Source organism: Mobula hypostoma, chromosome 20 (assembly GCF_963921235.1).
Source record: "Mobula hypostoma chromosome 20, sMobHyp1.1, whole genome shotgun sequence".
In the NCBI taxonomy this organism is placed as follows: Eukaryota; Metazoa; Chordata; class Chondrichthyes; order Myliobatiformes; family Myliobatidae; genus Mobula; species Mobula hypostoma.
In genome coordinates this window covers 58,463,700-58,485,001 of record NC_086116.1, presented here as the reverse complement: position 1 = coordinate 58,485,001, position 21,302 = coordinate 58,463,700, and the positions used below count along the sequence as shown (strand labels likewise).

Genomic DNA, 21,302 nt, shown 5'->3' with positions numbered 1-21,302 from the left:
TTTGACTTCCCATTTCATCCCTCATCAAATTGTCTCCTTTACCCCGGGTTCCTCCTAGTTGTATTCTATGCTGCTGAGCTCTTGTCAGCATAGTTCAGAAGCAGAAAAGCCAACCAGGAAGTGGTTCTCTCCTGGTTCCACTACCATCCTCCCCCAACTGACTAAGAAGGTAGATTGCATATCGGCCTTCATTGCAATGGGATTCACGCACAGAGATGTCTTTCTACATTTGTACCAGGCCTTGGTAGCACTGCACCTTGAATTTTGGTCTACTATATTGGAGCTAGCTGTAAACTTATTATTAAGCCTCCAAATCATTAATAAAGATGCAAATAATGAAGGACACAGCTCTTAATTTCTTCAGCATACTACTGGTCACAGACGTACAATCTAAAATACAACCCTCTACCACTGTTCTCTAGCCCCTACCACCAAGTCAATTTTGTATCTAATTGGAAAACTCTCCCTAGTTCCCATCTGTTCTAACAGTCGGAACCAGTTTACCATGTGAGGCTGTGCTAAAGTGCATGTGGATAATACCTATTACTCTTGTAAATTCTCATGGTCGTCTCTTCAAAACACATAATCAAATTCATGAGGCATGATTTTCCATTCAGAAAGCCATGCTGACAATTCCTATCAGCCTTATCCTTTTCAGTAACTTTCCCACCACTGATGTAACATTCGTCAACCTGTATTTCTCTGGCTTATTCCTGCTGTACTTGTTAAATAAAGGCACAACATTAGCTATCTAGTCTTTACCCTGCCTGTGACTAATGAAGATACAAAAATCTCTGCCAGGACCTCAACAATCTTCTCCCTTGCTTCCCATGAATCCTAGAATACACCTGGTTGGGCCTCAGGAATTTATTCACTGTTTGTTTCAAGAGCTCCAACACCATTACCTCCATAATATCAATGTGCACCAGAATATCACTGTTTCCTTTCTTGAATTCACTGGTGTCCCTTTCCAACTCCACAGTACATACAGATGAGTAAATGTAGTCACTATTTTAAAGTATGAAAGGCATGTTTATGATGTGAATAACAAGCCTCCCATAAGTGAACAGCTGTATATTTTATTGTTAATGATATTTAAAAGATCTCTGAGTATTGATATACGCCATTTATTAGGATGATAAGGCACAAGTTTAACGTTTTACCCTAGACAACCTGCTTAACAGCACAACACTCCTTTAACTGCATTGGAATGTCAAATTAGGTTTTGCTCGCCATGTTCTAACATTGTATTTGTACTCTGTCCTTGTCAGAGGAGACAGCAGCTACCAGTCGTATCAGACACCACAAAAATGCTGGTAAATAGAGCTTGCTTCTAATCTTGCACCTCTGTTTAAGACTTGTTCTGCTTTTTCTGAACTTGCAAGACTTTTTAAAACTTCAGTGAACTTTCAAGTGATGACATGTCTGGCAATAGCTTTGATCACTTGTTTTTGAAGTTTTGTTTTAGAAACCATTAGAAGGGATGAAAAGACACCTATTGTGCACAGATCAAACTAATCCCAGTCTATTCTTTCTCCATAAATTAACTATTTCCTACAGATAATATTGCACCAGAAGTGACTTTCCAGTTATTATTTAACATTCACTCCACTTACTACAACACTGTGGATATGCTATTATATGAGACTAATATTTGATTGTGTTGTGTATTCTGGGCTGTACAATTTCACACTACTTTATAAAAAGTGGGAATATTGTAATTCATGCTCATTTTCTCTTTTTTTTAGGCAACTACAGCCACCTTTCATCATCAAGAACACAGCTGAAGACATCTGCCAGCCATGCGTCCTCTCTTGCTGGCTCCATTAGTGCCCGATCACGGACAAGCAGCATCCAAAGCAAGCCATGGAAATAAGAGAAAGAATATCACTTCTGTTTTAAGCCTGACATTTTTTTTTTTACTGTGCTTTAAATGTCAGCTGCTATTGTGCTGAGGGCCTATGGAAATGTGCATCATTGACATTCAGTTACAAAAATGTAACTGATGCATTATATGTTAATAGACACTGTTGATTGCAATAGCAAACAAGTTGTAGAAAGTAAAAGCTTTGTTATATTTAATATCATCTTAAATTAAAATGCATATTTTTAACTTTATATCTTTCAACTCCAACCAAAAGGATTGGAGTAGAAGCGCCATTGTAGAATAATTTCTCATCCTGTCTTACAAAGCATCAAGACCTTGAATACACAATAGATTCTCAATTTTGCCGCTTTCTGGTATAAACTTTAATATGGAAGCTATGTACTTTGCACACAACAACCCTTCACATTACAAGTGCTGTATTTTCCCCACCATGGCTGTAAACGAAGAATGTTCTCCATATTGTTCCTTGTGCTATTTTGAATCATTGGTTCTAAGAGTTATTCACTTCTCCTGCACCCTCCCCCACTGCCACAACTAAATAATGTAAGAATACTTGATATGCCACTAAAATTACATATGACCAATCCTAGTGTTGTGCTTTGAAAAACTTTTTATTTTTACGGGGTGTGGGGGAGTCCTTGTGAATCTCATTGCTCAATTATTTTTGCCTCTGAGGAATGTGCATAATATCTCTACCTATGACCCTGTACTTATTTTATTCTGATTCCCTTGCCTATGTCCCTGTCAATGTGGCAATCTACGTTTGTATTTGCGTATAATAAACAGACTAGTTTATTTAACCCACAAGGTTTCTTCACTAATGTTTAAAATTAGTTTGATATTATAAGCACATGGACGCATGTTACATACCTTTTTTAAAACTATTGTTCGGAAACATCTGGATAAAATGCTGATGCAGTTGTGTAATCACTATGAATGTACCATTTGCTACACTTCTCTGCAGATGTTTCAATGAAATGAAGTTGAGGCAAGTCTGTGATGGGTTATTATTTATCCTGTCTGAATATACACAAGTTGCTTCTTTTAAAAGCAAAATAAATGTAGTTTTAAAATTCAACCTTCAGATGCCTCAATTTTAGAAGATTTTTAGTAGCACAATATACGGAATAAATTACAGTTGCTGGTATACTCCTACCTGCTATCCCAGCCTCACTTTCTTCTGAGATTTTTTTTTTACTTGAATATACTATATGCTCTACAGTGAAATTATATGCATGTTCTTTCTCTGTGCTACCTGAATTTGGTGCTGGAAGGCTAGCACCGAGAAGGCAGTTTTCCTTCCTGCATGCTTGTTTTCAGTAGATCAGCCATTATTTAGCAATTCTGGTTAAAGGTGTTGAAAAGGCAGATGTGTACAGGAAATATGCAAGTGTACCAGTACTGGTAGATTTATAGGCCATGAATCAAAGTTGTATTTTTCTAGCTGGCATTGGTCTTTTTTAGTCATGTACTGACTCATTGCCATGACAAAAGTTTAGAAAATGCTATTTTTTTTTCTATTTCTTAAGTATAATTGCAGTTACTAGCAGTTATCTTCAGTGGAAATGAATAGTCAGAAGACAAAGTCAGGGATGTGATCCCCTCAATGATTAACAAAACTAGCACATGGTATTGAAATGAGAAGAGAATTTCAAAGCAAGAACCCATTTTGTAATGATTATAGGGTCCAAAGGTGTTATCACCAAATCTTGTTTTCTAAAGTGTGGTACCAATGAGATCTAGAACCAGGACACTGAAACCTGTCGTCCACATTGAGCACCGATGATGTACGCGCACAAAGTCTTACATCTGTTCTAAGGAATATTGTATTGCCAGCTGTACTGGCCTTGCCTTACCCACTATAGTGTACAGCAAACACTACAGATCAGCAACCAAATCTAGGAACAATCTTAAACTGAATTTTAATCAATTATGCTTTCTTTTTGTGCTACTACCTTCATCTTTCCAGTAATGCAAATGTTTTTCAATGGATATAATAGCGTACAATGTTTTTAATCCATTTATGGTATATTGGATATGGAGGCAAGAACAGTGTCTATTACTAATCGCTTCTTGACCAGATGAAGGGACTTTCCGGATTTTGACTTGGTATTGAAGTAATGGTAATATATTTCTAAATCTTGATGCAAGTGTTTTGTTAGGGAATTCTAGTCTTTTCTCTATTTGCCTGCTGCCCAGTTGGATGGCAAAAGTCACAGGTTCAAGAGAAACCATTCTAAAACATTCTTGTGGAACATCTTGTAAATCATCAGTACTGTCATGTTGGTGGTGGATGGAATGTATGTTTAACTTGCTGAGTAATGTATCAAATAAGTGGGCCTCTTTGTCCTGGGCAGTGAGTCTTGATTATTGTTAAAACTGTAATCATACAGGAAAAGGATGAATAACTTCTGATACTTTTACCATTTACACCCACTGAGAGTGTGGATTATACTGTATGTTAAATCTCCCTTTAATCATCAAAAGAAAGTAACATCATGACAGTACTTCAGTATGAGTTTGTCAATTATCTGGGTTGTACTTTGTCAAGAGTCTGTTCCACCCTAATACTCAAAATGTTGTTCAGAATCTGACCATATAGTCATATAATGGATATTTTAAAAAATGCACAGTTTACTTTTAGACGAACATGGTATCTTTTGTATTTTGTTCTAACGTATTCACTCACAGGTTGGGTGAAAGCCAGCTGGGTGATTGAGACTTGTGGCACAATTGATCAAGTGCTGTTAGCTTTAGTTTTAAAGTAAGAATCTGTATATTTTTAAATAAAACATGTGTTTTACATTTTGAACAAAAATGTGCATGGCCAGTGAACAAACTTTTTATCTTTTAAGTTTTTATTTTAAATGTCCTAGCCAACTAACTTCAGAGTTATCGCCTCCATTAGGAGAACCAGATGGTCCATTGCCAAAGGGTGATTTATTCACTTGGCTCAGTAAGGAAATTCAATTTGGTGTGGTATTGAGGCAGCCGATCTCTCCTGTGTGCTGTTATTTGTGCTATACTTGACTTGCGTAATCCAAGCCAGAGACCATTTTTTTTAAATGAAAAAAACATCCAGAAAATATGGCTAAGTGTGTACAGTGTTAATGTGGAAGTTTGATCAATGTAGCCACATTGGAATAGAGGTATGGTTTTGTCGCTCCAATATTTATGCTGGTTCTTGTAACCTAGTGAGCATTCAAAATAGTGTTTTTGGTTGTTGAGTTGGCTTATTTTTGTTCTGAAACAGACTGAAAAGTAGGTAAGATGAGCAAAGTGACAAGTGAATAGAAATTTCAGTTAATATAAAACATAGAATGTGCTAATAGTGGAGATTAATGGGATCTCGGATGCCACATGTGCAGTAAATGTTTGCATCTTCAGAAACTTTAGCTCAAAGTCATTAGCTTGGAATCAGACCTTCAGACATGAAAGGGAGAGTTGCCTGGACAATTTGTTTAAAGAGGCAGTCACAATCCTTAGATTAGGCGATACCCTGGATCTGCACCATGGTGAAGGCTAAAGAGTGGTGCTTGAGTCACAAGAGTACCTTGGATACATTGATAGGGAGGGTTCAGCCTTTGAAACTTTCGAAAGATAGGATAGAAACATAGAAAACCTACAGCACAATACAGGCCCTTTGGCCCACAAAGCTGTGCCAGAATTGTCCTTACCTTAGAACTACCTAGGCCTACCCATAGCCCTCTATTTTTCTATTCTCCATGTATCCATCCAGGAGTCTCTCAAAAGACCCTATCATTACCACCGCCGCTGGCAGCCCATTCCACGCACTCACCACTCTCTGCATTTTTTAAAAAAACACCTGCCCCTGACATCTCCTCTGCACCTACTTCCAAGCACCTTAAAACTGTGCACTGTTGTGCTAGCCATCTCAGCCCTGGGAAAAACCCTCTGAGTCTGAGAGTTAAGTGTTCCTTAAAGAGTTTCCTTATCTTTTATAAATATGCACCAAAGCTTATAATTACATGTTTACATTTGTCATACATGAGGTACAATAACAAGATTAATATTAATAAATTTTAAACAGGTTTTCTAAAATACTTCATTTATATCAATCTGTATCTGTTACTAATTGTAAAACAATGTATATATCTAAATAAGCAACAGGACTCATCCTTTTTACTTAAAGTGCTGAATTATTGTTACTAATCCATTAATTAATAATAACCTCTGCTCAAAATTTCCATGGTACAAGAGAATTTTTTAGAAGATTATGGCCTATTTGTGCACTCGTGCTCAAAAAAGGTTCACCATCTCTGACTGTGATGATTTTCCAAAATTCCTTAATTCTCGAACAGCCCGAACAGATTGGAAGGGAACAAATGTAACTCTGCATTTAAAGGCAGAGAAAAAAAAATGAGTGAAACCATGAAAGCAGATCAGTTATCCTGACATTGGAAGGCAATAAAATGGCATACTCCATTATTAAGAGCACTTAAATCATATCATGATTAGGCAGAGACAGCAATGAAAAACAATTTTCATTTAACAACTATCTTGAAGATGCAACCAACATGGCAGAAAAACAAAATCCAGTGGTTGTGCTGTACCTGGGTTTTCAGAAGGCATTAGGTTAGAAAGTAGCAGCTCGTGGGGTTAGAGGTAATGTATCACTGGATAGAATATTGGTTAAAGATGAGAAGAATGTGTAACCAGGTTACTGTAGGAAGAGTACAGAGCCTCACCTATTCATAATTACCGTTAACAAGTTATTTGAAATGGTGAAAGGTAACAAAATCAAATTTACTAATGAGAAAATAATATTTATAAGATGGGACAATAAAGTAGTATTTGGAATAGAAGGTTATTCACTTTAGTAGAAAGAATACCTTTTTAAACAGATGAGAGCCTAGCAAATATTGAAATCAAGAGGGAGCAATGTATGCTGGCTTGAGAGATGCATGAAATAACTGCAGATATGACAAGAAATCCAAAAGACCTACAAAGGAATTTGAGTATAGAGAATGGAAGGTTGGCTGAGATTATTCAGGTGTTTGGTGAGGTGACAGTTGGAGTAATCAGTATCAAGGTAGCATTTGACCTATACACATTAGAGCTCAGAAGATTGAGATGATGTCACTAATTGATTCAGAGACTGATTGATGCCAAGAAGTTGTTTTCTTCAGATGGAAACTAGAATTAAGGGATTCTTTGTTCAATATGAGAAGTGACTTTATAAAAAAAAAAGCTAGTGTTTTGAAATTCTTTGTCTTGGATTGCTGTGGGAACCCAATTGAGTTTATTCAGATCTGAATTCTCTTGGTGCCCAAAAATATAAGGTTTGGATGTGAAAGTGTCACTTCCACAAAGAAGATAAGCAGTGTGAAACTTCTGTTTTCTCATTATTACAACAGCAGTTTGTGTCAGTGTAAAACAAAACCCCCTCTTAGGAATTTGAGAGGCTATATTGTAATTTTATATGATTCCTCTGATGCCAACTTTGATTAAAAAAACATTGTCTTTCTGGAGGAATGTTGTATCATTTTTTAATGCATGCATTTCTATATGACAATAAACGAAAACTGAACTGATTGTGCACAGAAACTAAGATTCCAGAGGCAACATATCACCCTTGACTCTAAATTGTGGCTTTGTAAATAAAGATAACATGGACTAGATGTACATATGGCTTAAAAATGTGAATATTGACTTGTATATAGAATAAAGTTTCAATCAAGATTTTGTGATTGTTTACTGAGTGTGAATCATAGCAAAGAATAGTCATAAAAATAATAATCTGTATTTTTATTCAGTAGGACAAAATTAATTTTGATGCATGAGAGCCTTGGTGTTGCAATATTTGTATTTAATAGGGATGTTGACTGGCATATTTGAAAATGTCCATCAATGCCAGATAGGTTTCTTCAGCTGTTGGAAGAATCTGATTGGCTGGTAAAAGGAAACCATGACGACCAGTGTCACGCAACTCAAAGCAGAAAGCGTACTTGATACCATAATCATAGGCCCAGTCAATGGAGGAACCACTGGTTTGATCTAATGGAGAAAAAAAAGTACTTGTATTTAAATATCACATGACTGAAAATTGTTCTAACAGAACTGTTAGTATTGTGACGTATATGCCTGTATGACCAGGATACTGGTTTATGTTTTTGATATCCGGTTATCATTGTTCAAATGTCTTGGTGTGGAACAGAAGAATTGATAAAGTCCAGTATTTTCCTAAAAGTAAATATGGCGAGGAGGTGGGGGCTTCAGATGGAATGCTGGTGGTATGTTGGAATTGGAGGAAAACTTGGGTTGGTCTTGTATGCTTTCTTAAAAATAATGGTTTTAGGATGGTATAATGCGATTAACCTCTCTTAGTAATTGATAACCTTGGATGCTTTTATGGATGCCCTTTTGCAGAAAGCTATCTAAAATAGGAGTCAGGAACTAATCATGACTCATTTTTTTCCAGGAGCACACACAAAATGTAGGTAGTGTACCTCTCCATAGATGCTGCCTGCCTTACTGAGTTCTTCCAGCATTTTGTTTGTGTTCATGATTTGCAGCATCTGTTCTTCATTTATCCGCCCTCCCCCCCCACCATCCCCCGTCTAAGACATGTTAAAAAGAATAGGTTTCCTTTAACACTTGAGAGACAGAGTTGCCACTTTCCGTGTCATGTGAAATAGAATGGGAATGCATTGTGAATGGTGAGTGCATTTATGTTTTTTAATTATTTCAGTACAATGTGCACAAGTAAGAACTAGTTCTATAGTCAATGCCAGTATATATTCATGACTTTGTAAAGGAGCTTCTTCCCCTCCACCACCTGATTTCTGAACGGTCCATCAACCCAGGAACCCAGCCTCGTTACTCATCTTGTGTACTATTTATTGTAACTTACAACAAATTTTACGTTTTGCACTGTACTGCTGCTGCCAAGTTGGCACAAATGAAAAAGACTGAAAACCACTATTAAGAAATCTTATATAAAGGCCACAATAGATTCAAACTTCCTAAATTTGATTACATTCATTCTTGTCTGCCAACATATACTTACAGATTGTTGTGATAGTGGGTCCATATCTATACTGGGTGCCATACAGTGATGCCAAAGAATTTGTGGATATCTTGCTAAGAGCCATCTGCAGAATCAAATAGAACTTTTGCTATTTAAACAGGACATGCAAGTGAACATGCAACACATGTTGGTACACAATTACTATTACTCCCAATCTCTCTTTGGATGAAACAAAATTCCAATTAACTACCTCTAACATGTATCCTCAATAACATTAATGAACTATCCAAATAGTAAATTATGATACATTTCTCCAAATAGTAAATTATGATACATTTTTTTGCTCTCATTCATAACTTTTCAGTGGAATTAATTAACTCTTGTAGTTGGCTGATTGGGAAGATTATTCTCTGATCACAAGGCATTAGTGATATCATAAAATTGACTGTTTTTTGGTCATTGTGATGACAATGACCTAGCATATTTGTGGTGTTCAAGATCATTCTGTGAACTGGAGTCTTGCATTATGGTTGCAGCAACACAGCAGGTACAGGCCGAATAGAGACAGCAGGGCCCAGGCCTGAAAGCAAAGAACGAGCTGATGTTTGGTCAATTTAAGCGCAGGGCCAGATTGAAAAGGTCAGGGCATCAGGCTGGAGGTAAGGGACAGTCTGGTGTTCAGCTTGCTGCTCCATGAAGTTTACTTGTCTCAACTGAACTGAGGCTGTGGCCTGCAAATAACGAGCTCTTGGGCAGACTGCAGCAATGAACTGGCTTGGTGACTATGGAGTCATTGTCTGTGAACTTAAGTTCTGAGTGTTACTTGTTTACTTTTTATTGTTTGCATGAATTGTTTTTTTCACACATTGGGTGTGTGTTAGTCTTTTTTTAATTGATTCTATTGGATTACTTTGTTTTGTAGCTGCTTGTAAGAAGACGAATCTCAAGGTTATATATAGTATACATACTTTGGTAATCAATGTACTTTGAACATGTTATATCTAGTGGATCCTGAACTGTCCTAGTGAGTCTATTTCCTAATTAACACCGAGAGAATTTAGCATTGTCAATAATCCCTCCCATCTGTCCAACAATCTCTTTGACCCACTACCATCAGGCATGAGGTACTGTAGCATTAGAACAAGGACTGTTAGGATGAGAAACAGCTTTCTCCCCCAGGCCTTGAAACTACTGAATTCCCTGCACCCACCCAAGCCTCATCACATATGAAGTGCTAGTAGTGTTATGCTATTTACTTTTTAACTTGTGTTGTAAGTGCACCTTATTATATGTGAATTTATTTGTGGTAATATTACTTTGTGTTATGTTTGAGTTTTATGTCGTGTACCCTGTCCAGAGAAATGTTCTTTCGTTTGGTGGTATACTTGTATATGTGTGTATATATATGTTCATACATGTTCATATATGTGGTGTACATGTTCAGGTCAGGTCACTCGTCTGAGTGCTACTGGTACCATGTAACCCAGTACTACCTGTCGCATGGTTGGGTGGTCGGCTTGCCTGGTGAGGGGGGTGGCTAGACATCCTGCAGGACGAAAAACAAGACCTGTCAAAGGGTGGATGAACCCTCTCGTAGGGTCAATGGCCATCTAGCAAACACATGCCGTGAAGCACGGAAAGGGCATCCCTTGCATCAAAGCTTGGTCTGGCCAATTACGGCAACAGAACTTCCCCTGGCCGTCTTGGACCCCACCATGCTGCTGGATCCGGGAGGGGATGTCGAGAGGGTGGGTCTGGACCTGTGCAATCCCCTGCTCACCTAAAATCCACTCACCCACACACTGTTCCCTTCAAACTGAAAGGAACAGCGTGCATCATCCTATGGGATGGATAGCCTGAGAAAGAGAGAGATGTATATGGCTGAATGACAATAAACTTGAACTTGAACTAACTATTTTTGTTACACTTCAAAGTAATTAAATGAGGGAAGCCTATTTGCAAACACATTTACCACATTTCATTATTAGCTTCACAATTATTCCTATCTAATACATCACCATTAAAAAAAATTCTTCCTTTTACAGTGATTTTCAATCATTCAAGCACTTCTTAATGTGTAACAGGGTCTATCATCATTAATTGTTCATTTGATTATTTGTACATTAAGTTAGTGAATATCAATTGAATGTCACTCAGCTGTGTGGTACAAAGTTTCATTACCATCTATTTTATATGCAATTTAATATTTGTCTGTCCATAAAAAGGCACGTCACCCATATAGAACCCGTATAGAACTAAATGTCAACATTAATTAACCAAAGGCACATGGAGCACTGTAGATAGCCACCAGCGTCACCTGGGGCCAAGAAGTGTGCTGCTTCTATAGAACAAACCATGACTTACTTACCAGCTCGTCGTGGTCCTTTGGTTTCACTGTGGTGTAACCATAAGGCAATAGTAAAAGCTGGGAATAGCTATGAACATCAATGAAGACTTTGAAATTTCCATGGTTTTTGACAAAGTCAACAATGGCTTTGACTTCCTTTTCAGAATTGACAAATGGCCCATAATACGTGGATGAGCAAGGAAATCCACTGGCTCCAGATCCTGTTAATTAAAACAAACAGTTATGCTTTTCAAAAAGCAAAAATAAAATGTCAGATATATGAGATTTAACATAAAAACAGAAAATGTTGGAAACACAAAACAAGCATAAAGAAGCAATTAACATTTCAGATTGATTTCCTTTCATCAGAACCATAATATGTTAGGAAGAGGTTGTTTAAAATGTAAAGATGTGCGACGATGGAAGTGTCTGTGATAGTGGAGAAGCAAGAAAAAGGAACTATGAATTATAGTAAGGTAGTGTGGACTGAGGTGGCTAGTAAAACCTTGTTATTGTATAGGATAAGTGAGGAAGTAAAAAAAAAATAGGTAGTCTTGATATAATACCTGTCTCCATAACATTGATTGATTAGGGAACACTATTTGTATTACATGGGCAGAAATAGTTATAATGTGATTTAGTGAACACATCAGTCTGATTTCATTTAATCAGAACCATGATAAGTTACAAAGTGGTTCTTTAAAATGCAAAAAAGTGGCTCCACTATATTAAGACACCAATGTCTCTGAAGAACGTAGGCTGCTTGTTTTACCATGGGAGGCCATTTAACAGAGTTACTTTGGAAACTGACAGGCAATTACTTCTATCACAACCATGCTCTGTACAACAGCCTTTAGAACTTTTAGCTTGCGGTAACAAAATTAGTTTATAGTCATTAATGTTTTTAATAGCTATGTTGATGTGGTTTCCTGCACTCAGATTGAAATCAAAACGTCATCACCTTTGCTGTCAATTGCTATCATTTTCAGTTTCACATCACCAATATCTGAGTCTTGCCTTTTTCACTTTCTCTATCTCCAGTCTTGGGTTATAGTTTTAGGACCAATATCATTGCAAGCACGAAGTCTCACAGTTATCAAAGTTCAAAGTAAATTTATTATCAAAATACCACTATTATCAACCACTATTATTGAATATCAAATACTGTTACCATACAACTGTGCTGTTCCAAACAGCACTATATGAGGTCATTCTTACCCTCGGCCATTAGGCTCTATAATGAGTCAGCCTACAGCCGGGGAAGTGATGACCCCTTCCCATTAGACTGTTTGAGGCAACCTATTTTTTATTCTTTCTTATTTCTCTTCTAATATTTGTATATGTGTATATCTCTGCACTTGTAATGCTACTGTGACTCTGTAATTTCCTTTGGGATCAATAAAGTATTTATCCATCTAAACCTCTCACCCATCATCCTGTAAGCATTCCATTCCATCAAGTGACAAGTACTTTTCCATAAGCTTGGCTTAACTTCCATCCTGGTCAAGGATGTTTGTCTCATTTCCCACACTTCTGCTTTCACTCTCTCTCCTCCCTCACACCTTGGATTCCCCAGTCCTCAAATTCCACCCCACTAGTCACCAAAGTAAATTGTTCATCCTGCATCCTGTCACCTCCACCTGACACATTCTCCTCTCCCATACCCTTTCAGCATTCTGAATAAACCATTCCCTCCATGACTCTCTGGTTTAACTTGAGTTTTTCTTGCTGCTGGCATAATATAGTTTCATTTGGATGGGTTTGGGTATGTTATTTTATTGAACATGAAAATCGTAGACATGCTGTACATATTCTCCAACTTCTGCTTTTTAAAATTTGTAATATTTAGGCAGAAGTCCAAGGCAAATAACGTTTAAGACCAAGAGTCACGGATGGCACAGTGCTGGCTTCATCTGTCAGTGGTCTGTGCCAAAATTACGTCTGGAACAATTCTCCAGGGTCACGAACATCCATGAGCTACAGGTGCACATCTTATCCCACCTCACGACCTTTACCAGTTTTGGGACAAGAATCAATAACCATTCCTTCAATAAAAGCTTGGTAGCGACAACGTACCAGACCATGGTAAATGGTTTTGTGTGGTGTGGTGTTGTTTTGGGTTTACATATTGATAATAAGCTACTAGGTTCATTCTGTCCTTAAACCTTTTTGCTCACTTGCTTGTTGCTTATATACCTCCATCATATTCAAGTCTGAGCTGAACACTCTCATTTGATCACAGAATTGAATTTTACTAAATTACAAATAAATCTCCATTAGAATTTGAAAATTATTATTGCAGCCTCTATATCATTTTTTGTTTGACTTGAAACAATGAGCTTTGGCCTGGTCAGGTCTTTGTTAAGGGGTGTAACTGCTATTTCCCTCCATGGAATTTAGGTTGCACAGAACTGGTTTCTTACACTCACAGTCCTTGATCTGCACACCATGAATTAACTCAAAATGAGGCAGAGTAGGCTGGTTGTTACACATTATACAATTTCCCTGTAATTCTTTCAATTCTGTGATATACTGAACACCTGCAGAAAGAATATAGATGCAATGAAATCTAGCTACTTTATTTTGGATTATCCTGGATTTGCAGTTTCATAATGTAGATTCTACATCAGGATATACCACGTAATCTTACCTCCAAAATTGGCATCAAAATTCCTGTTTGGGTCAACTCCAATACAAGTATTCCCAGAATACCTTGACCTAGTTTTACGCCACAAACGGTTCTGTTAAAAAAAAATTTACATCACTAGAACCTGCCTCTAAAATAGAAATCTTTCCACCATATCTATTAATCCTCAGAAATTCATTAGCATTTTACAGATTTTTCCCCAATCACTTCTCAGGGCCAAGGCTATTGTCTGATTCAATTACTTTCTCCTGATCCACTTTGTCTTACTAGTACCGGTATCCCACTCTATAGACTGTGTATCTCACCTTAGTTAGTAAAACAACAGTCTTACCCTTCAATTTTGCTGTTTGCCTGGTAACTTATTCCACTAATTTTTGTAATAGTTTTGGTTGACAAAGTTGTGATTTGTTTCCATTTTTACTCTTCTTTTCCCACTCACTTTCCCCCAGCTTTTTAAGCCTTAGTAGTCGACATCATTGTTGACCTGTTAACAGAAGATGACCCCTAGGAAACACTGGCCCATGCCTACTCAAAATTAGAAGAGGTAGCTTTGGATAGTGCTGAGAACTTCAGGTCCATGCATTGGAAGTCCAACAACAAAGTGGAAAGAGTGCAAGTGCACTACCAAATAACACCTCTTCCCTGAGTCCTCATATCCCATCTGCGAAAAAGTCTACAGTTCCTCAGGAGGCCAGAATTACTGGGTCAACCACATTCGGTCCCTAACATTCCATTTATCTGGAAAGGCTGGGAATAGGAGCCTTGGAGTAACTGGATTTGGAGATGCCCAAGGCATGAAGAGGGTTCAGTAACTGAAGGAGAGTCTGAAACAGAGAATACTGAGGAAGTGAACATGGGTGGATTTCATGGGATTGGAAGTTCTGTAATGCATTGCATGCAAGACTAAAACAATCTGGTTCAGCCGGAGATGGCAACCAGGCAGGGAGAAATAGGGTAACAAACACTAACAAAGCTCTAACATTATTGCTTCCAAAGGGTTTGTATTTCAACACCGGGACTTCTCTGTGTTGTGAGATAAACATTATCTCTATTTCCCTATGATGGGCATTTACATTATTTTACATATTTTTTTAAATTACAAATTTCTAGCATCTGCCATAGTCGTTTTTGTGTTCCTTGTTCATTGTACTTACATTAGTGTGGGTAAAATGGAAACCATCAGGGTTTGTAACAAGCTCCAGGTAGAGGTCCATTGTGTTGAGGAGAGAAGTCAAAGAGGCATCACTGCCATAATCATTGGCAACCTTGATCAATGCAAACAAACAAACAAAAAACTCTATTATTGAGTGTTGAGATATTTCCACACTCACGGTTCTCTCTAAATTCACCCCATTCCTCCTGTAATGCACTATTTTTCCTGCAGGTTTTCTTCTTTTGCCATTCCTAATCTTTGTATTAGAGCTTACAGCGTGAGAGAGAGGAGGTTATTCAACTGTGAGGGTAAATCACACCAAATCCTCTTCCTGCGCTCACCTGTGTTAGGGCATATCCCGGAGTTATGTTGCAGAGCAAAATATTAACTTCAGCAATCAATCTTTAGACCTGAACATGGATTGTAGATTAAAATTAAAATGCAACCCTGGACAATAGTTCCTTGGTGCTGTAGACACCAGTTAATTGAAAACCAGACAATGCTGAATAACTTTCATTTTGTGTGAAAATTGTATGTAATTCAAAGGAAGCATTGTAGATATGTTGTAACTACAGAATTGTCCTGTGATCTTTAGCATATAAAATGCCATCTAATATTGGGTTGAACATGTCTCTTCTGCGAAGAATGTTTAATTTTGTTAAATAAAATGCTTCTTATCCATTAGCTTCAGTGTCTCTGCAGGTGATATGTTCACATTACAACAGCTTGGTTTTCCCACAAGCATTTTCCAGCAATTTGCACTGCCTACCACACCTTCTATTAAGATTACCCTCAAAACTGTCCATTAGGAATGTGAACAGTTTGAGAATGAGTTTAGGCAGGTGCATTATGTTAGTTGGGTTCCCAGTGCAGTTTTGATGAGGATTATGGTGATGTCAAACAAGAATTCATGCTGGTGTGCAGCAGGATATGGATCAAATAGCAGTGAGATGAAAGAGATGCAAATATCTGGCACTGCCATGTCAGGGTGCCTCAGTGATATACACGAGCGATGGTATTTAGAGCCCAGAATCCTGCTTTCTCTATTTTACTTCTATCCCCTACTTGACTCATTTTGTTGGGTATTTACTTTGTACAGAAGTAAAACAACAACACAGTATAATCTTGTGAGAACTGTCAAACAGAGGCCTTAGCATTATTCATCTACACCATACCTTATTGGCAAACCAGAGGCCGGTAGCTGGAGAAATCCACTCGCGGGCATGGATTCCACAATTCACCCAAATAGCTGGTCGGTTAGTCCCACCAGTGCTGAACTGTACAAAGAGAGGTGATTGACATCGTCACAAAGATTTGGCTAATGGTGGATATCACGTTTAAAATAGATAGAGTCAGTAAATTTTAGTACAGTATATCTGACCATTTGACTAGAGCAAGGCACAACTGAAATAAGTGAATAATCTGCTGGAGATCTCCAGTACCATGGCCTGTAGAAAAATTGCGGAGCAACCAGTTGGTGAAGTGTATGTGGGTTTTCAATTCAGTTTTGATAAGATGCCACACAGATCAGCAAGGTTTGAGCATGTGGCATTGGGACTAAAATGCTGATTGAGAATTGGTTGTCAGACAGAAAGCGAGAGTGGGAATAAACAGATCCTTGTCATGTGGCAAGTTGTGAAGACTTGTGTACTTCAGGGATCAGTGCCTGGGCTTTCGTTATTCATAGAACAATAAGACCGTAAGACATACGAACTGAATTAGGCTATTTGACCCATTCAGTCTGCTCTTCCAATGGATTATGGCTGGTTTAATTTCCTGTTCAACCCCATTCTCCTGCCTTGTCCCCATCACTAATCAAAAAGCTATCAACCTCCACTTTAAATATAAACAAAGACTTGGCCTTCACAGCCATCAGTTGTAACGAAGTCCATAGATTCACCATCCTCTGGCCAAAGAAATTCCTACTTGTCTCTGTTATGAGGCTGTGCCCTCTGATCATAGACTCTCTCACTGTTGGAAACACCCTCTCCACATCCGCCCTATCTAGACCTTTCAATATAGAACAGAGAACAGAACGGTATAGCACAGTCTAGGCCTTTCGACCCTTGATACTGAGCCGTCCTCTTAACCTACTCTCAGACCATCTAACCCTGCTTCTTGCATATCCATCCATCTTCTTTCATCAAAGTGTCTATTGTTACGTACCCCGTAACTGGGTTGCCAAACCAGCAGAAATGGATCACTCAGTTGGAGTCTGGAGTACTAGAACTAAGAAAGTTTTATTAAAGAAACAAGCAACACAGTAATCGAAAGGATAATAAATGCAACAGTTCAGCGATGATAAACACACATGTGCACAGAATTAAGATAACAGCATCAATCAAGCTCTATCGTTGTCTAGGGGTAAATGACCAAATTTAAAAGTGACTCAAAGTTTAGTCCAGTTAGTAGTTCAGTTCGCAGTAATCGCTGCCATGGCGATGGACAACGTGGGGGAAGAGAGAGATAGAACAGGAACAACTGATCATTCAGCACGGCTTCACTCACAGACCGGCGATTTTGGGCGGGTCCTTGGTGATGTCACCTGAGGTCACCGACTGTGACCCCTCCTCCAGATGCGGTCGATCCTCTGCTGTGAACCCGGCACCCAGGCAAGGGCGGACACACACCGGGTTCCCGCTGATCGTACCTTTCCACCCTGGTCGTTGTCTGGTACTTCTTACCCACTCGTGAGAGGCGCACCGCTTCCAGGGTCTCGTTACCTCGGGTGGCGTGTGTGTCGCCTTAGCGAACTGGTCCCTTTTTATCCCCCTGCTGGGGTATCGCCTGTCCATCACTTCAAACAGTTCAAAGTTCAAAGGGGGGAGCCGCTCCAGACAGCTCTCTCTCCCACATCCCTTCATTACACATCTCCAGACGCTGCTCCATTGTTCCTTATCTCTCCTTCCCCTGAGGGCAGGTGGCAGACCAACTGCTGATGCCACTGATGCTAGCCCAGGCCAGCAAACATCTTAATTTTATGTGTATTCTCGTCACACTATATAAAAGTCACTTAAATCTGTGTAATGTATCTGCACCTTCTACCAACCTTGACAGCAGCTTTCACGCATTCAGCATTCTCTGTGTAGAAAAGCCCACCTCTGACATGCACTGCCACACTTACCTCCAATCGCATTAGAAGTATGTCCTCTCAGATTAGCCATTGCCAATCTGGGGAAAGGGTGCTGGATGTCCACTCTCACAATGTCTCTTATCATCGTATACACTTCGGTCAAGCCTTGTCTCATCCTCCTTCAGTCTAAAGAGAAAAGTCCTAGCTTCCTCAACTTTACATATTGGAAATGTTCTCTAATCCAGATAGATCTCCTCTGAGCCTTCCACATCCTTCCTATAATGAGTGACCAGAACCAAACACAATAATCCAAATGTGGTCTAACCAGGGTTTTGTAGAACTGCAACATTACCTCACGGCTCTAGAACTCAATCCCCAACTAACACTCCATATACCTCCTTAACCATCCTACCACCTTATTCATGACCTACGTCAATGACTTGCCTGATGGGACCAAGTACTGTGTATCCAAATCTGCTGATGATATAAAACAGGATGAGACTGTGAGAAATGGGCAGAGCACAATGCAAAACTGCTTTGGGGGAGTTGGGCAAGAACACAGAAGATGCAATTTGTGGGAAATGATTCACTTTGCAGCACAGAAAGAAATTCTGAGGATTGTTTTAATGACAGGAGATTAGGTACTATTGGTGTTGGAAGACATCCAGACATTCTTGTTCACAAGTTACTGAAATTAAACATGCAATTAGATAGGCAAGCAGTATTGAACGCAGAAGTAATGATTCTATTGCAAATATACATTGACCTTCATGAGATTCACTTGGAATATTGTGTATAGTTGCATAATTGTCCTCTCAACTATTTGCCACAGAGGGAGCTCAGTGATGATTTACTAGATTGGTTCCAAGGATGGCATATTCACTCTACTGTGAATGACTAAATAGACTTGGCATCTATTCACTAGAGTTTCAAAAAGCAGAGGGAGGGAGGACGTTTCCCCTTGTGAGGGAGTCCACAAAGGTCCCAATCTCAGAGCAGGAGGGATGGAATTTAAAACCAAGATTAAGATCCATTTCCTCCTGCAGGGAACAGTGAACTTTTGCAATTCTCCGGTCACTGAGTTTGTTTAAACCAGAGATTTGTGGCTATTAGAGGAATCAGGGGATCAAGTCAAGTCAAGTCACTTTTTACTGTCATTTCAACCATAACTGCTGGTACAGTACACAGTAAAAATGAGACAACATTTTTCAGGACCATGGTGCTACATGAAACAATACAAAACTACACTGAACTACGAAAAACAACACAAAAACTACAGTAGACTACAGACCTACCCAGGACTGCATAAAGTGCACAAAACAGTGCAGGCATTACAATAAATAATAAACAAGACAATAGGCACAGTAGAGGGCAGTAGCTTGGTGTCAGTCCAGGTTCTGGGTATTGAGGAGTCTGATGGCTTGGGGGAAAGAAACTATTACATAGTCTGGTCGTGAGAGCCCGAATACTTCGGTGCCTTTTGCCAGATGGCAGGAGGGAGAAGAGTTTGTATGAGGGGTGCATGGGGTCCTTCATAATGCTGTTTGCTTTGCGGAAGCAGTGTGTGGTGTAAATGTCTGTAACGGTGGGAAGAGAGATCTTCTCAGCTGACCTCGCTATCCAATGTGGAGAGAGTGCAGGAAAACAGTGTAAAAGCAGATTAGCTATGATTTTCATGAACGGCAGAACAGTGCCAAAGGACTAAGTGGTCTCTCACTGCACCTATTTCTTGTGTTATTTTATCACTTTTAAAAAAAGAAATATACAAATAAGAAAAAGCGGGAGTTGCAGGAGATGAGTTTTTGTTTCAGTGTGATATGATCTGAAATGCACTGTCTGAAAACGTCATGGAAAAAGTTCAAAGGTAACTTTTTCAAGTGAGTTAGATTAACTGTTGAAAAGCGATGTTGTGAAAGGTGTGTGCTATTTATCAAATACTCCAAGCTGGTGAATGAGCCTGGTATGGAATTGGTATACATTGAAAACAGTGGCGTGTTCAACTGTAGAGTACCAGTTGGAATTTAATGAAGTAATTCACCTTGAGATGAAAAGTAAATTCAGGAAGTTTATACCAGTAGGTTACCATGGTAACAGTGCACATTAAGTTGTTATATTACGTATTACATTACACATTACACTCCCTGTGTAATGTTTACGAGTACACATCATTTCCAATATCTTCTCAGTTTAAGTTGAAAATGCCCCACTGACATCCCCAGAATAACTACTGCATTATCACTTCTTGCAACATCACAAGCCTGGCTATTTAGCATTTTGGTATGGATAAATACGCTCAATATTCCTATGAGCTAGTTTTTAGGTCTGGTATCAAGATCTGAAATGAACCCAAATCAGGGACAATGGTCTCTGCAATCTTTGGTCAACCTACCTTTGGAGGTTGTGGTTGTTGAGTGCTGTCGAGTGGCTGTCGACTCACAGCCACCCTATGGGTAGTGTAGTTGTCCATACGGTTTTTGTGACAGGATACGGAAGGCTGCCAGGCCTTTCTTTTGCACAGATACTGCTGCTGCCCAAGTTGGGACCTGGCTGGGTTTGAACTCAGGACCACTGATCTCAGAGTCCAGTGCTGATTCTACTAAACCACTGGCCGGCAATTCTAGTAACTGTAGAATTTATCAGAACTCAAGCAAAAGAGACCTAGTTCAAATTCCAATAAAGCAGATACTAAGGACATTATGTTTCTAAGGTATTTTTCATGGGATACTGAATAAATTTCTTGATCCAAAATCAGACAAAGTGATTTCAATGTACCTTCAAGTTTGGCAAGGCCTTTTTAGACTTCGTTGCATCTGATTTATACCCTTGATAAGGGTCCAATTTAAGGTCCAGTTTCTCCTCTTCAGTCTGTCAGTGGCATCAGACAGCTCAGAAGGGTATTTGCCAGTGTTGTTGTTATTCCTGTCCATGCCGTGTGGCATATTGGGTGAAAACCTTGCTTTGAATGCCTATATCACTTTTTAGAGTAGTTTGTCATTGAGCTTGCTAGGGGGCCAGTTATACTGGATTGGGTGTTATGTATTGAACTGGAGGCGATTAGGGGGCTTAAGGTTAAAAAAAAACCCTTAGGAGCCAGTGATCACAATATGATTGAGTTCAACTTGAAATTTGACAGGGAGAAAATAAAGTCTGACGTAGCAGTATTTCAGTGGAGTAAAGAAAATTAGCCAATATAGTCATAGTCA

General features: G+C 38.9%; 2 protein-coding genes across 6 annotated transcripts in view; one reads left to right on the top strand and one right to left on the bottom strand.

The window, feature by feature from the left end:
* Nucleotides 1–7,530, top strand: part of cep41 (centrosomal protein 41) — a 71,928-nt gene extending 64,398 nt beyond the window's left edge. For 3 of the 5 annotated variants that reach the window (XM_063073028.1, XM_063073032.1, XM_063073033.1), the window contains 2 exons: nucleotides 1,272–1,316; nucleotides 1,749–7,530. In XM_063073028.1, the coding sequence (XP_062929098.1) occupies nucleotides 1,272–1,316; nucleotides 1,749–1,876 (173 nt within the window). In that variant the 3' untranslated portion in view covers nucleotides 1,877–7,530. The remainder of the gene's footprint in view (nucleotides 1–1,271; nucleotides 1,317–1,748) is intronic. The other 2 variants (XM_063073031.1, XM_063073029.1) reach the window with 1 other exon arrangement.
* A 130-nt stretch (nucleotides 7,531–7,660) lies between these two features.
* LOC134359256 (carboxypeptidase A1-like) overlaps nucleotides 7,661–21,302 on the bottom strand; it is a 47,922-nt gene continuing 34,280 nt past the window's right edge. The window contains exons 6-11 of the mRNA XM_063072219.1: nucleotides 16,202–16,303; nucleotides 15,028–15,138; nucleotides 13,877–13,967; nucleotides 11,248–11,447; nucleotides 8,919–9,003; nucleotides 7,661–7,906 (exon numbers count right to left, since the gene is read on the bottom strand). Of these exons, the coding sequence (XP_062928289.1) occupies nucleotides 7,719–7,906; nucleotides 8,919–9,003; nucleotides 11,248–11,447; nucleotides 13,877–13,967; nucleotides 15,028–15,138; nucleotides 16,202–16,303 (777 nt within the window). The 3' untranslated portion in view covers nucleotides 7,661–7,718. The remainder of the gene's footprint in view (nucleotides 7,907–8,918; nucleotides 9,004–11,247; nucleotides 11,448–13,876; nucleotides 13,968–15,027; nucleotides 15,139–16,201; nucleotides 16,304–21,302) is intronic.